Below are 16488 nucleotides of genomic sequence, written 5' to 3' on the forward strand. Positions count from 1 at the left end.
GAATAAAGTTGCATTTTATGATAACTCCTACAAGAAGCACTGTCAGCACTAGAAAAACGATCTACAAATAAGTAAAAATGTCTTAAATTAAATGTATTTACCCTTAATTTGAGTAGGTAAATGAGATAGTTTGCCAATGTAAAGAGTATTTTTACTCTCAGAATAAGATGATTAGATAAAATGCACTTAAAATAAGACAATGCAATTGTGTTTTCTTATTTTAAATGTAAATTATCTTGTCCTATTGGCAAAATGTCTCTTTTACCTCGTCAATCCAAGAACAAATGCACTTATTTTAAGAAAAAATGACTTATTTAGACTTCGATTTTTTCCAGCGCACCCTAAAATGTGGAGCATCGTGTGAAGTTATACTTTGGTACGACGCAGTATTAGTGCCAGGCTGGAGTTTTTTTTTTTTTTTTATTACGTGAATAAAGTCACAGAGAGAATAGTCATAAAACTACGAAAATAAGGTCATAAATTATAAAGTCGATAAAATGATGAGAATAAAGGTGTTTTATTATGAAAATAAAGTTCTAATATTGCGAGAATAAAGTTGCATTTTATGACAACTCTTACTAGAAATACTTTCTTCCCTAAAATGTGGAGCATCATGTGAAGTTATACTTTGGTACGACGGAGAATTAGTGCCAGGCTGGAGTTTTGTTTTTATTTTTTATTACGTGAATAAAGTCACAAAGAGAATAGTCATAAAATTACGAAAATAAGGTCATAAATTATAAAGTCGATAAAATGATGGGAATAAAGGTGTTTTATTATGAAAATAAAGTTCTAATATTGCGAGAATAAAGTTGCATTTTATGACAACTCTTACAAGAAGCACTTTCTTCCCTAAAATGAGGAATGTGGAGCATCATGTGAAGTTATACTTTGGTACGACGGAGTATTAGTGCCAGGCTGGAGTTTTTTTTTTTTTTTTATTACGTGAATAAAGTCACATAGAGAATAGTCATAAAATTACGAAAATTAAGTCATAAATTACACGTATAAAGTCGTAAAATGATGAGAATAAAGGTGTAATATTATGAGAATAAAGTTCTAATATTGCGAGAATAAAGTTGCATTTTATGACAACTCTTACAAGAAGCACTTTTTTCCCTAAAATGTGGAGCATCATGTGAAGTTATACTTTGGTACGACGGATTATTAGTGCCAGGCTAAGAGAATAGTCATAAAATTACGAAAATAAAGTCATAAACCACAAGTATAAAGTCGTAAAATGATGAGAATAAAGTTGCATTTTATGACAACTCTTACAAGAAGCACTTTTTTCCCTAAAATGTGGAGCATCATGTGAAGTTATACTTTGGTACGACGGATTATTAGTGCCAGGCTAAGAGAATAGTCATAAAATTACGAAAATAAAGTCATAAACCACAAGTATAAAGTCGTAAAATGATGAGAATAAAGTTGCATTTTATGACAACTCTTACTAGAAGCACTTTCTTCCCTAAAATGTGGAGCATCGTGTGAAGTTATACTTTGGTACGACGGAGTATTAGTGCCAGGCTAAGAGAATAGTCATAAAATTACGAAAATAAAGTCATAAACCACAAGTATAAAGTCGTAAAATGATGAGAATAAAGTTGCATTTTATGACAACTCTTACTAGAAGCACTTTCTTCCCTAAAATGTGGAGCATCGTGTGAAGTTATACTTTGGTACGACGGAGTATTAGTGCCAGGCTGGAGTTGTTTTTTTTTTTTTTATTACGTGAATAAAGTCACAAAGAGAATAGTCATAAAATTACGAAAGTAAAGTCATAAATTACACGTATAAAGTCATAAAATGATGAGAATCAAGGTGTAATGTTATGAGAATAATGTTCTAATATTGCGAGAAAAAAGTTGTATTTTATGACAACTCTTACTAGAAATACTTTCTTCCCTAAAATGTGGAGCATCATGTGAAGTTCTACTTTAGCATCGGTTTGACAAATCAGGAAATCTTTTAGCAGCAGCATCAAACTGGGCAGGATAAAAAAGGCTGCGGGCCTTAATGCTTCATTCTGATTTTATTTTGGCGTTGCCGCTCACATTTCCGAATATATACGACTTGGTTTTTGAACTCGCATGCACCAACGCCTGCAGTAGAGGACGCAATGACATCACAAGCCAGCTTGCTCTGTGTTTACGGAAGTAAACATGGATGTTAGTGCCGGAGCGCATCTAGCGATCTTTCCCAAACATAATAACACAATCTCTTCAAGATGGTTAAACATAAATACTGCTCTCCGCATCATCGTCTGCCAATGTTGTTGTTTTTCTTGCCGCTTCTTCATAGCAAGACCCAGAATAGTGACCTTTGTCGGGTATTAGTGGCGTTCAGGTCGCATTTGAAAAGATCAGATTCTAAATTAGGGTAAATCAAGCTTTCCGTTTCTAAAGTCTCTGCGTTCACGTTAGACGCCCTTCAAGTAAAAAGTCCTAAATGAAAGCGATGCTGCAGTAAATGACTCGCTGAGGCGGGAGGAATCGCTTCAGTTTAGGGACTGCGTACCTGCCAACCTGCTTCAAACCCATCAGCAGCCAAATGTGAAACCATGTGAACAGATGTTCTGCAGAGGAGCCTTCACGCTTGTGTTTCTGAGCCCGAGGGCATTCAGCTACTGTTACAGTGTAATTGTGTTTGTGCACAACGTTTATGAAGCCACTTTGGATTTGGGAAATCTCAAGATGTAGCGTTTAGCTCCTCCCTCAAGCACAATAATGAGACAAATGTGTCCCTGCAGAGAGATGCATTTACAGTCCTAACAGACAGCTGCAGCTTCTTTTCTGAGGTCTGTAGTAAAATGAAGAAGTAAAAAATGTCCAAAAATTGCAAAACAGAGTAAAGATGGGTCCTTTAAATAAAATAAAAATACTGCTGGCCAGTTATTGTGTTTCCCCTGCTGATATCTTCTGTTTCCCTGCATCTTTTATCAGGTGTTTTACAGGCGCGCTGACATGGCCATCGGCTCCCTCACCATCAACGAGGAACGCTCCGAAATCATTGACTTCTCTGTGCCATTTGTGGAGACGGGCATCAGCGTCATGGTAGCTCGTAGCAACGGCACCGTATCACCGTCTGCCTTTCTTGGTGAGAAATGGCTCCTCCGCGTTCATTTTCTATGCCCCCTCATGCAACTCTCATTTCTCGTCTTTTCTTTGACGGTGGCCTATTTAGAGGAGCTCTGCCTCTGCAGGCGTCCAGGAAACTTCCCATGAAGCTTTTTATCCCAGCAGAAGCTGCAGTCTAAAACTATATCCACTTTCAAAATATACACCTGAATTTCATTTTTAAAATCTGTACAGCGAAACGTAGAATTTCGATTCAGTTTGTTTATATAGCGCCAATTCACGACACACGTCATCTCAAGGCACTTTACAGAGACGATTCAACCGGATCATTGAGTCAGATTCAAAGTTTTCTATCTGTTTCTGAGGGGAAAAATCCTGGCAGGTTTTAACAAGAGACTCTTGGTGATCAATGTTTTTTGCAGGCATCTTAGATCAAGTTAGTTTTAGTCTTCAGGACGAAAATATCACTAGTTTTAGTCACATTTTAGTCTGTATGTGATCGTTTGGTTGCTTTTAGTCGACTAAAACTCAAAAAGTTGTATTTAGTTTTATGTTGCAATTCATAAAACAGTTAACTTTTACAATTTCCGATAACAACCAGATTCTTTACCAGACTTACAGCTCTATCCTAGATGTTACAATAGCTGTGTATAGAATGCTGCAGTGCAGTTCATCATTGCTGTTGACAGAAAACGTATATTTATAGAATTCAAAATAAACTTTTGTATGAATTAATGCATTAGTTAATAAAAAAGTGTTTCAGAAAAGTTGTGAAAATAGCAGATCTAGTTCAACACATCATATTGGTAAATATAGCAGACAGAGAAGCTAACAAAATGTAAAATAAAGGAATGGTTTTAGACAATTCATTTCAGTTTCAGTTTATTTCTATAGCTCCAATTCACATCATGTCATCTCAGGTCACTTTCCAGTTCAACCAGATCATCCAGTCAGATTGATTCAAAGTTTTCTATCTAAGGAAAACCAGCTGATTGCATCGACTCATTGACTCTTCAGCAATTCCTCACACTGAGCGTGCTTGTAGCGACAGTGGGGAGGAAAAACTCCCTTTGAACAGGAAGAAACCTCCAGCAGAACCAGGCTCAGTGTGAGCGGCCATCTGCTGAGACCCACTGGGGTTCAAGGAGACAGAAGCAGACATAGAAAAAGAAGCATAGATACAAAAGGCAACTGTAAAAGGCGGCCCCGTCCAGGAAACACACAGCCAGGCAGACAAGCTCCTAGCTAGCTGTAACTCAGGTTAAAATTCCATGGTCCCATTTTTTTCCCCAGTCACCTGAACACACCACAAGACGCACCCTTGAATTGAACCAATCATAGACCTAGAGCACATTTTATAAGCTGAGGTGAGCTTCCCCAATCGGTAACATGAGGCGGACACCACAAGAGTTGCTGCACCCCTGTCTACTACCGTGGTCTTAAACCAACTGGTGCTGCGGTGTGTCGAATATCTGCAAGAAATGCCCAGTTGAGGCCAGTTGTGGATAATTGATAGCGAGCTACTACCTGGAACAGAGTCTACCCTATAACATGCTCACCCTGTGGGTCTGGTAGGAGGCTGAAGCTTTGTTCACCCCCTCCACTATCATTTATACCCACGCAGATGGCTATTTATTAAGACTTGGATTATGGACTAAATGGATCCAACAAATCATTGTCCTCATTTGGATGTAACATTCATCGTTCATCTTTGAATACTCCTGAATTGTGTCATGATTTTATTGAAGGCTCGGACCCACATGCAGTGAAACCAAACAGAGAGACACGGATAAAAAGTTTGACGGGTTTTATTGAAGATGTTTAACTTGGTGCAGAGTTTCCCTGAACTCTGCCCAGCCGGAACTGGAAGGCGAGGGGAAGACAGACTGTTAGTTCAGGCTCAGTGGGAAATTTGATTCGTTGATCTTGAAGGAGAGGATCTGGTTGTTGACTCACGTTTCCAGAGAAGTGAAGGATCCTTGATTCCAATCTGTGTGCTGGTTTTCCAGTGTATGTCTGATTCGGTGGAGGGCGGAACAGAGTTTACCCAGAACTCGGTTGGTGTAGGAGAACGGAGACGCTGATTGCCACTCAGATTTCCTTCTTTACTTGAACGGGTCGTGGTGAAGATGATTCCCTTGCTCAGAGAGTAATTTCAACATCCTCAAAAAAGAGACTGGATCCAAACCTCCTGTTTGAATCCCTGACTCAGTTTAGACTCAGTTGATCCCTCCTGGGAGAGGAGGTCCGAAAAGGTCCAGTTTGCAGGATGACTTCCTGCCGAGAGGCAAAGACAAAAAACAAAGTTAAATCTCAGGGAGACAAGAACTCGGTCTGACTGAGAAAACTCAGCTTGGCAACCACTCTGGCGTCGAGGTAGTGGCAATCAGCAGCTTAGAAGCACTCTGTTAATGAGGTAACCGTCAGCAGGTGTGTGAGGAGACGAACCGGAACCTGGCGCCTCCTGCTGGTGGAAGGGAGACAAACACAAAAACAAACACACAGATAGGAGCCCTGACAAATTGCTGTATTTTTTTTTTCTTTAATTCTGTGAATTACTGAGTCTACGGAACTGAATTTTCTCAAGTGCACTATATCAATACCAACTTTTCCGCAGATTGTAAATATCTTGGATATTGTTTGTTGTTTTTCTTGTCTCCACATAGTATATGGTACCAAAATCAAATATGTCAGTGTCAGTGTCATTAATTACTTTCTTTCAACATCTCCTGAATCCAAATCCTTGTCTTCTAATACCCCCTATATATGCTGCAAAGCTCCCATGTCAGAGGATGAAGAGAGCACATCCAGTTAGTCACAGTCAGAGAAACAGGACTACACTGGAAAACAGGCCAAGCTCCAACATCTAGAAACAAAGGTGTTGATGGCAGCAGCACAGCTGATATTTCTCTCCAGGATGGAGTCACAGCCAAACAGGAACAGACCAGATGAAGCTACTATGAGAAAAAGCAGAGAGAGCAGAACGTTAGAGATTGAACTAACAGATTCTGCAGAGTGGGAGAATAGAGATAGAATGAAGCAGAATGATGAAAAAGGGGTCCCTATGTCCTCCAGCAGTCTAAGCCTATAGCAGCAGAACTATAGAGATAGATCAGGATAACCTGAGCCACTCTAACTAGAAGCTTTAACAAAAAGGAAAGTTTTAAGCCTAGCCTTAAAAGTAGACAGGGTGTCTGCCTCACGGACTAAAACTGGTAGTTGGTTCCACAGGAGAGGAGCCTGATAACTAAAAGATCTGCCTCCCATTCTACTTTTAGAAATTCTAGGAACCACTAGTAAACCTGCAGATTGAGAGCGAAGTGCTCTGTTAGGAACATCAGGAACAAGAAGTTGGCAATGTTTAGAAGATTGCTTAACGTTGCCAGCTTATTGTTTTCCAACCTGCTGTCTTTAATGAGTAAAGATTGTTACTGAAAATTTTTTTTCTGATGTTCCTTCTCTGCTAGAGCCGTACAGTCCAGCAGTTTGGGTCATGATGTTTGTGATGTGCCTGACCGTCGTGGCTGTGACTGTGTTTGTCTTTGAATACTTCAGCCCAGTGGGCTACAACCGCAGCCTGGTGAGCGCCAAAGGTGAGTCTTAGATCTTTCTGTTTCACTTTTATGTGCATATGGTTTATTTCGTTATTTGTAGAACGTTTTAGAAGTGAAGTATACGGAAGAGGATTAGGGCCACTGAAAAAAAAAAAAAAAAAGTTAACTGATTTTTAAATTTTATTTCAGTTTAGTTTGGGAAAAAAGTCAGAATTCTGACTTTAATCTCAGGATTCTGACTGTAGTCTGACAATAAAAAAATTCTGAGATTAAAGTCAGAATTCTGAGAATAAAGTTAGAATTCTGAGATTAAAGTCAGAATTCTGAGAATAAAGTTAGAATTCTGAGATTAAAGTCAGAATTCTGAGAATAAAGTTAGAATTCTGAGAATAAAGTTAGAATTCTGAGATTAAAGTCAGAATTCTGAGAATAAAGTTAGAATTCTGAGAATAAAGTTAGAATTCTGAGATTAAAGTCTGAATTCTGAGAATAAAGTTAGAATTCTGAGATTAAAGTCAGAATTCTGAGAATAAAGTTAGAATTCTGAGATTAAAGTCTGAATTCTGAGAATAAAGTTAGAATTCTGAGAATAAAGTTAGAATTCTGAGATTAAAGTCTGAATTCTGAGAATAAAGTTAGAATTCTGAGATTAAAGTCAGAATTCTGAGAATAAAGTTAGAATTCTGAGAATAAAGTTAGAATTCTGAGATTAAAGTCAGAATTCTGAGAATAAAGTTAGAATTCTGAGAATAAAGTTAGAATTCTGACTTTTTTCCCAAACTAAACTGAAATAAAATTTAAAAATCAGTTTACTTTTTTTTTTTTCAGTGGCCCTAATCCTCTTCCGTAGAAGTGTGTATATATATATATATATATATATATATATATATATATATATATATATATATATATATATATATATATATATATATATATATATATATATATATATATATATATATAGTATATGTATTTTTTTTTTTCTTTTAACCAAAAAACCACAAAAAAACTACTTTGGATTTAGTAGAAATGTGACTAAAATGTAAGCAGGTGCAGCATTGTATGATAGAAAACCAAGTTGTCATTACCAAATCCCATCCGTTCACATTCATCCCTCAAAAATCTGTGTTCAGGGGTTAAAATAACTCCGCAGATTAAAATGAGCTATTGTTACACTTCTTTCTAAAAATATACAGCAAATACCTTGAGGCCTCTCTGCTCCCATCACCCAGAGGCATTCACAGCCATCCTTCCTAAATCCAGAGCAGCCAACATGTCCTGCAACAGATAAGAGTTCCTGAACTAGATTTTCAGGAGGGGACCAATCAATCCCAGAAGGCAGCGCCTGCGGAGCGTGCCTGTCTCCGGGTCCGAAAGGTCATTTCCTCGTTTCAATTAGCAATCTTGGCTGCACTAATTGAAGAGTGATTGATGAAGGTGGTAACCTCAGCTGCTGTGCTTGAGCAACAGTAGGAACACTGAAAATTGGCTGAGGCAGTGAAACTGTTCTTTGCACTTTAAAGATAGGCATTAAAAATGATCCACTGCTACTTACAGGGCCATGGACAGAGTCAGAGTAAAAATACACACAAATAAACACAACTCCATGTCTTTTTGTTAAAAACATATTATATGCTGTAGTTCGTTTTTTTCCAGGCATGTTCCTAAAAACGAAAATGTTTCCAAGTTTGAAGACATTTCTCTTCCCTTCCAGGAAGATTTTTCAATTCAAAATAGCGTTTAGTTCCAGGTTTTATCCAGCAGCCCAACAAAGCCTGGTTTTAGTTTAGAAAACATGCAAATAGAAACGGATGAACGGGTCCCCCCCTTTGGGATGGGGGTCGTTTGGCTTCTTTGTTAGCCTGCAATGATCCCATCAAACACACTTCAAAAGGTGTAAAAAGCAGTTTTAAAGCTACAGTGTGTAATTTTCAGCGACATCTAACGTCCAGACTGCAGACTGCAGCAACATGAACATCTCCCCCCCACCGCTTCTCCCCCCCAACAATACGGCGAGCGTTACGGGACAAAATGTCTTCCACGACGTCGGAATCACCTACCTTCTCAATTAATGAGGTTTGTTTACATAGATAATTTTACAGATAGTATTTCATTAGTCTGTGTAGGGTATAGATTTGATAATAATAAATATATCCGTTATTTTTATTCTACATCGTTGTGACGTTTTGGTGAGCTGCTTTGCATGGTGATATAAACAGACGAAGTAATTGTAGTCATTAGTTTAACAGCGAGATTGTGTTCGCTGGAAGAATACCGGTATATATTCCCCGTTTACAGAGTCAAAGTCTTGTTTGTGGCACGGGGGTTACAAGGCGAGGAAGAGGGAAAAGAAGAGGGCAGAGAGGGCGGGGTGGGCGTGCAGCCAGGGCCAGGCGAGAGAGAGGTGCCAGCGGGGGTTGACTATAGCGGAGGAGGAAAGAATTGAAGATCTCCAAAGGAGCCGGAGAGAAGTAACCGAGGTATATATCCGTAGCTCGCTAATATGCAGCTTCATATATCTGTCTCTCTCACACTCACACACGCCACTATCAGCTGTGGTAATTTTATGAAGCTGTGGCCTTACCTGTCCAAGAGAAAACTGGCAACTTGAGCGTCACTTTGAAAACCTTTTTCCTCCGTCAGTGCCTTCCATCGTGTAAATGCCGTGCCAATGTTGATCCGTGTTTTTTGTCGTTTCTTGTCACGCTTGCGTTTATTCTCGTCGTGTTTCCGCTTCTTAGATGACGGGGGTTCGGTGTCCGCCGCTTTTCGTTGTGATACAGAGTAGGCATGATCCTCCATTCGTCTGATGTTTGGCAACACAGTGCCAAACAGTTTGCAAAGTCACTCACGCCTGCCGCCTTGATCACCTTTCTTGTTACTGAAGCGCAGTATACCTGCTTCTTCTTCTTCTTTGGTTTCAGGCAGACTAAACGCTTCTCAGGCATAATACTGCCATCTATTGTTCAGTACCGTCTCAGTTAATCTCTCAACTTGCCGTAGTTTCTTTCGAGCGTAATGGGCAATCTCGCAATCGCTAGTTTGTTGCTTCTGCGCTGCCGTAGCGCAAAGATGTCAGCCTCCATGGCTGCGAGACCCGCTCCTATGTAATTATAAATAACGAATTCTAAGGCAACGTAAATATTATGGTTAAAAGGCTGAGCTCATAGGTGATGATAAATAACATAGTTATGTATAATATATTCAATTTCTGACTTTATATCCCTGTAATTATTACACACTGTAGCTTTAAATAGGGATGCACGATATTGGGATTTTGGCCGATATCCGATATCCCGATATTTTAAAACTCATGTAGCCGATAACCGATATCAATACTGATGTTAAAGCTGGACAAAAATAAGTAGTCATTGAAAATAGCAGTTTTGTTATCCATTTCTGACACTTTGAAAAATAATATATTCAAATATATTTTCATATGCTGATATCAAATAGATTTTTAAAAACGCGGTATCGATCTATTTTACTTTCAAAATCTCGTGAAATTTCATCGTTCTGTTACAAACTCTCGTGATATTTTGCAAATTCTTGTGAGATTTTGTTAGTAAAATAGATTGATACCGCGTCAATATATCAACATATAAAAATATGGCAAAATTTTGTGAATTTTCGGGGGGATTTCGTAGCATAACGATGACATATAGCAATATTTCATTAGTAAAAGAGATTGATATGGTGTTTTTAAATGGCAATATATCAGCATATGAAGATATTGGGATATTTTAATGTATCAATATTTTTTCCCTCGTCTTTAGAAGTTTTTAAGTCTGTAAAAAAGAAGCTGATCAAATATCGGGTTAAATATCGGTGGGGTGGCCGATGTCCGATATTCAGTTTTAAGGCCGATACCGATAGGGGGCCGATTATATCGTGCATCGCTAGTTTTAAAGGCTTCAAACAATTAGAAAGCACATCACTCATTTCATTCATCCTTTATTAATTAGTTTATTCTTTAGGGATTTAGTGAACGTTTGGCAGTTCTCTTATAATTTGGATACTAACTCCCCCTTTCAGCCCATTTTTTTGAGATTTCCAGACTCTTAATAGGAGTTTGTGCTAATATTACTAACTTAATGTTTGCAACATATTATTTCTCTTTTTTTTATTTTGTGGAAGCCTTTGTGTTGAAACTTAGAGTTTAATATGCTAATGTTGACTCTCTCTATAATCTCTTTCTTCAGCTCCAGGTGGGCCGACGTTCACGATTGGGAAATCAGTGTGGCTGCTGTGGGGGATCGTCTTCAACAACTCGGTCCCCATTGAAAACCCCAAAGGAACCACCAGTAAAATTATGGTCCTAGTCTGGGCCTTCTTTGCTGTCATCTTCCTGGCTTCTTACACGGCCAATCTAGCTGCTTTCATGATACAGGAACAATATATCGACACCGTGTCTGGCCTTTCCGACAAGAAGGTAAGGCAGTGAACAAACAAGAGTTCAATAGTAGTGATTAGGAGGTTGGCAGTGATGCAACTGGGCTGTTTTTTTGTGGCGCTCGGAGATACAGCAGTTCGTTGAGGTGCATCATGTCCTCTTTATGGTGTTTATAATTCATCGACTAACAGACCATAAACACAACAGAGACAAACGATTCAAAGGAAGTCGCTGAGATGGAAACCAGCAAAGGATTTTGTGGTGAAAGCATCTGTCCTTTCCCTATCAGCGGGGAGCCCAGCGGTGTGAATGACTAATCAATTACTGCCGTCTGTCCGTTCGGATGCTTTCTGAGTCTTAACTTGTTCTGTCCATCGATATTCCTGCTGTGTGCTCTCTATCTCCAACACTCTCCCACGCCGCTGGAACAAGATAGCAAAATGTCAAATGATAAAAAAAATACATTGAAAAAACAACAATCCAGAAATAAGTAAAAATCTCTTAAATTAAGTGTATTTACCCTTAAATTGAGCAGGTAAAGGAGATAGTTTGCCAATGGAATGAGTATTTTTACTCTTAAAATAAGATAATCAGATAATATGCACTTGAAATAAAACAATGCAACTGTGTTTTTTTTTTATTCCATTGGCAAAATGTCTCTTTTACCTCCTGAATCCAAGAAAAAAATGCACTTTTTTTAAATGAAAAATGACTTTTATCTCCTTGTACTAAACCAAATAGAAGAGCAAGACCTGAAGTTGCTTCACCGCTGAAATGGTTTCACACAAATGCTCAAAATGGAAAATTCAGATGATAGATTAGCCATCAGCCATCTTTGATGTGAGGAGGTGGTTGGATAAGCTCATAGGGAAGGCTAACCCTGTCCCAGGCAGTGTTGCCAACTCAGCGACTTTGTCGCTATATTTAGCGACTTTTCAGACCCCTCCAGCGACTATTTTTCAAAAAAGCGACTAGAGACAAATCTGGCGACTTTTTACGGTGTCACTGGCGGCTTTTGGAGACTCTTACGTGAAAGCATGTATCGTTCCTACTCTTGTCCTCCGGCAGCTGCTGCCGTGGGGCGCCTCCCCCATCCCAACCCCGTTCTCCCACTCCCGCAGGAGTTCCTCTCAGCGCTGCTGTCAGTAGACTTGTGAGACCATCGTGATCTCGCGAGCTTTCAAGGTTTCACTCGCTAATCAGTCTGGAGACTCTCGGTTGAAGAAAATTTGGAGCCGTTCACCAAACGAACGTCCAATCAGCGTTGGCTTTGAGGCGGGTTGAGGTGTGACGCAACAAGAAGCGCAACAGTTCAGTCTAAAGAACATGAAACTAGCATTAGCGTGGCTATCGAGCAAGTTTTATGGGAATTACAGAGTATTTCTTCACTGAAAGAAGAGCAAAACACTGCTCTGGAGGCTTTTCTCAGAGGAAAAGATGTTTTTGCTCTTCTCCCGACTGGTTTCGGCAAGAGTTTGATCTATCAATTGGCTCCTCTTGTCGTCGCTCTGTTAGTACGTCATATGTTTCGTTGATCTGATTGGTTTATTTGGCCCGTCTATCACCAACATAGGCCAATCAGCTAACCAGTATTTTTGCCCCTTCCCAAAATTACTTCAACGGAAGGTTTCCAGATGGATATGCGGAGTAAATCCATCTGGCGGAGTCAGGTTAGCAGTCAGAGCCGCAGGATGTTTACCCTCAGCGTCCAGACTGCAAATGAAGCGCGCATGTGCCGGTATTGACGGCACAAATTGATCATGCAGTGCCGCTCCGCCCTGACTTACATTCAAGGCGGGAGCGAGCGGGATGTAAATGTAAAATGTTATTTGGTCTAAAATAAATAACTGAATTTGAAATATTTTATCTTAAATAAATAACAGCATTTGATTCACACAGCCACAGTCAGTCACTTAATCACCTTGTCCATTGTGTTTTCCTCTCTAAGATTAACATTGATCTGCTGGTGAGAATCATTATGTCTCAGTCTAAACTGTACAGTCAAAAATACAGAAAAGAGTGGGAATTAAACCCTGAATTCAAAGGCTGGTTGAAGCAGTTTATTGGAGATGATACACGGGCAATACTGCTTCTATGCCAAACTTTTAAATAAATAAACATCAATGGACAGAAAAAAACTAGCTCTAGATATTGTTTAGTAAAGTAAGTAAAAACAGTATTATATAGTGTTTTTACTTACTTTTTGTCTTCCTGTAACGACATTATTTCTCCCACAGCATCAATAACATGCACATCACTTCCTGTGGCCGATTATGCAAATTAGGCGATGACGTATTTAGCGACTTTTAGCGACTTTTAGCACAGCAAATAGCTACTTTCCTTACTGAGGAGTTGGCAACACTGGTCCCAGGATGTTCTAACGGACTGTTAAAAAACAACTTTATGGTTGGATAATGTGTCCCACCACATGCATGAAGCAGGAAAGCTCAGTAACCGTTTCGTGATAGATGCACAAAGTTGCGCTTCCACAGATCCTTCCTTTCTGCTGTTGTTACACAATCACCATACAGTTCAACTAAGTTAAAAATCCCTTTTTTCATTTGGTTTTTCGCCTTCAGCCTGAAATGTTTCCCTCTGATCTGTGTGCTTTGGACCTACCGTAACATTGAGTTCCATCTAATGAGTGATTATATACATTAACAGCCATACTCAGTCATATGGCCTCATGATGGGATCCATTCGATTAGCTCTGCTCCAAAGGTCACTGCGGTCGCTAAGATGAATAGATGGGTTTTGTTTACGGTCTCACTGAGCTCCAGCAAACATTTCCGTCCCGCCGAATGCCATGAAGTGTGAAGGTTAGGATCCCGACTGGATAAACTACAAGCTCCACGGTTGTTTAAACAAACATGATTTGCTATTAATTAAGCCGTTTTTAAAATCATGTGGAAGCATATTGTTCCTATTTGTGAGATAAAATATTTTGAGTTTGCCTTCTCTCTTTCTAAATAGGGTGATTGTTTAGAGGTGTTGTACCAGTCTGTGTGCTGGAGTTTAGTTATGGAGGATGACAGAAAGCAGTTTCCTCCCTACTCTAGAACAGGGTGAAGGGAGATAAGAAGGAATTCATACAGCCTACTTCATCAGAATCAGAAATACTTTAATAATCCCAGAGGGAAATTACTTTTGTTATGCGCTCCAGTTACAGTTTTATACAATATATACACACATTCAACTATAAAATATAATAAAGATAAAAAATAAGAATAAAAAGAGATAAAATATATACACATATAGCTCTTCTGTATATATATCTGTACGTATATCTATGCATATGTAAAAACTAAATCCAAATAAAGTGAAAATCCAAGTAAAGTGATACGTGGCGTGCAAAAATAGTGCATAAATGTCAATTACGGGGGGGGCTGAATCACTTGAGGGAGGCGTTATATAGATTGATGACCACAGGTAGGAATGATTTTCTGTGGCGCTCTGTGGTGCATCTGGTAGGAGGAGTCTTCTGCTGAAGGAGCTCGTCTGCTGGACCAGTGTGTCTAAAATATCTGGCTAAAATTAAATTTATCAATTAATTGACAAATTTAAGTGTTTTTTTCTTGGGAATAACCAAATATTCAAGTGTGAGAAAGTTCTTTATGCAGGGGGTGGGTTGGTTCCCCTGGGGGGAGTGTGTGTTTTGGAATTTTTGTAAGATATAAATGTATATTCTGAACTTTGGCCAGTCAGAGCTCTATCTCTCCCTCTGAGGACGTTAAATAAATTTGAACATCAAGAAATGCGTCTGCCTCAGCTTCCTAACTCCACAATCGGCAAAATCAATTTAATGATGCTGATCTAACTTTTTCTTCTTCTTTAGTGTAGGTTTTTGGTGTTGAATCCTTTTGGTTAACTTCATCTCCTTTTGTTGCAAATTAACTTTTTTTTCCCCTTTTCTTTTTTTCCCATCTCTCTATAATAGATAATATTTTCTTCAAAATTTTTTTCAATTTGCCAAATTTATTGTAGGTTTTTCTAGTTACTTTTGCTTGCAGAGTTTATTTTATCATCTTCTTCTTCTTCTTCTTCGTTTTCTTTTCCTGTTTTATTAGATTTTTATTATTTACCCTTCTTCCTTTTCTCAGACACTCTTTTGCTGCTTATCACTTTTCCCCAGGGCCTGTGTTGGCCTGCCTCACTTTTATTAACTTTCCCAATCAATAATTTGTTCTTTTTTTATTCTCCTAATACCTTCACTCTGTCTCACTCCCTTAATTTTTATTTTTGTTTGCAAAAACTTGTTGACGTCTCACCTAAACGTAGTAGAAGCAAACAGGCCCCTTTGAAATAAAGCAGATGGATTAGTATTCAATACTACATGGCCACATAATAAGAATGTCTTTGGAACAAATTGATTTTTAAGCCAAAGATATCTCTTTTTTTTTTTTTTTTTCAATGTCAATTCTCAAGCATCGTATTTTATAGCTGGTTTAAAGAAAATATAAACATAAGTTCCTTCACAGCTGGTTGCTGAACTATTCATATCCCTTGTAATTTTTGACGTTTGCGACAAATTAACAATGTTTTCAGGTTATTTTATGCAAAAGCAAACACACAGCAATGTCTAGTAGAATTTGAAACAGGAAAAAAACAAAATTTTTATTTTTATTGGATTTGTTTTTACAAATAGAAATCTGTGCATGTTGGTTTGGGTGGAGCACAATTTTCAAGACTGAGACTAACAGAGTCAGGAAACAGTTTAGCAGCAATCAGATAACTGTAGTGACACAAAAACATATTTTTTAAATTTTAAAGAAAAGCACTTAGAGCAGCAAGTTGTTGAAGATTTAATGATCCAAACTGCACTTTCGGTCCATATAAAAGGGCATCATTAAGGCATCGATCTGTTGCAGCTGCAATCTTGACTGTTTATCATTATATATAAAAAAAACAAAAAACTGAAATGTTAGAACTGTAAATTAACAGTCAGATGTTCATATAACTGTTTTTGTATATTTTTTTTACTATTTTTGAAGGCTGTTCTAAACGAAATTTCTTTTTGTTTTACACTTGTGTTAACAAAATGACAAATCTGTCTAAGTCTAAAATTCTCAAACACCAACTGTCCTCTGAGATCAAAAACTTGTACTAAGGAATCTAGTAAAAAATCAAAAGCACAAACTGAGGCATAACCAGAAAATTTGAATAAGGGTGGCCAGGCAATAACCAATGAAGACTGAGGGGGGGCGAAAATAGATAGGCACCAGAACCTCAGGGTCAATCTCCACTGTTCCAACAGGAAAATTAACGAGCAAAACATCCATATTTTCTAAATAAAGACAAACTATACTTTCCTACAGCCTTTGCTGACAAATATAGTCAAATATTCATGCTTTCTAGATATAAGGTATAGTGGATAAAATCCTTTCAGGTTTGAGTTCTGGGCGAACATCTTTTCCATTGTCATTACTTACCTACTTTTATCAGTAATTATTCTGCATAAAGT

At 38.3% G+C, this 16488-nt stretch overlaps 1 protein-coding gene across 1 annotated transcript in view; it reads left to right on the top strand.

The window, feature by feature from the left end:
* LOC119771743 (glutamate receptor ionotropic, NMDA 2C-like) overlaps positions 1-16488 on the top strand; it is a 155368-nt gene that overhangs the window by 125117 nt on the left and 13763 nt on the right. Inside the window, exons 10-12 of the mRNA XM_038267865.1 lie at positions 2946-3099; positions 6548-6673; positions 10837-11066. Of these exons, the coding sequence (XP_038123793.1) occupies positions 2946-3099; positions 6548-6673; positions 10837-11066 (510 nt within the window). The remainder of the gene's footprint in view (positions 1-2945; positions 3100-6547; positions 6674-10836; positions 11067-16488) is intronic.

This window comes from Cyprinodon tularosa, unplaced genomic scaffold (assembly GCF_016077235.1).
Source record: "Cyprinodon tularosa strain WSP-4 unplaced genomic scaffold, ASM1607723v1 ctg689, whole genome shotgun sequence".
NCBI lineage: Eukaryota > Metazoa > Chordata > Actinopteri > Cyprinodontiformes > Cyprinodontidae > Cyprinodon > Cyprinodon tularosa.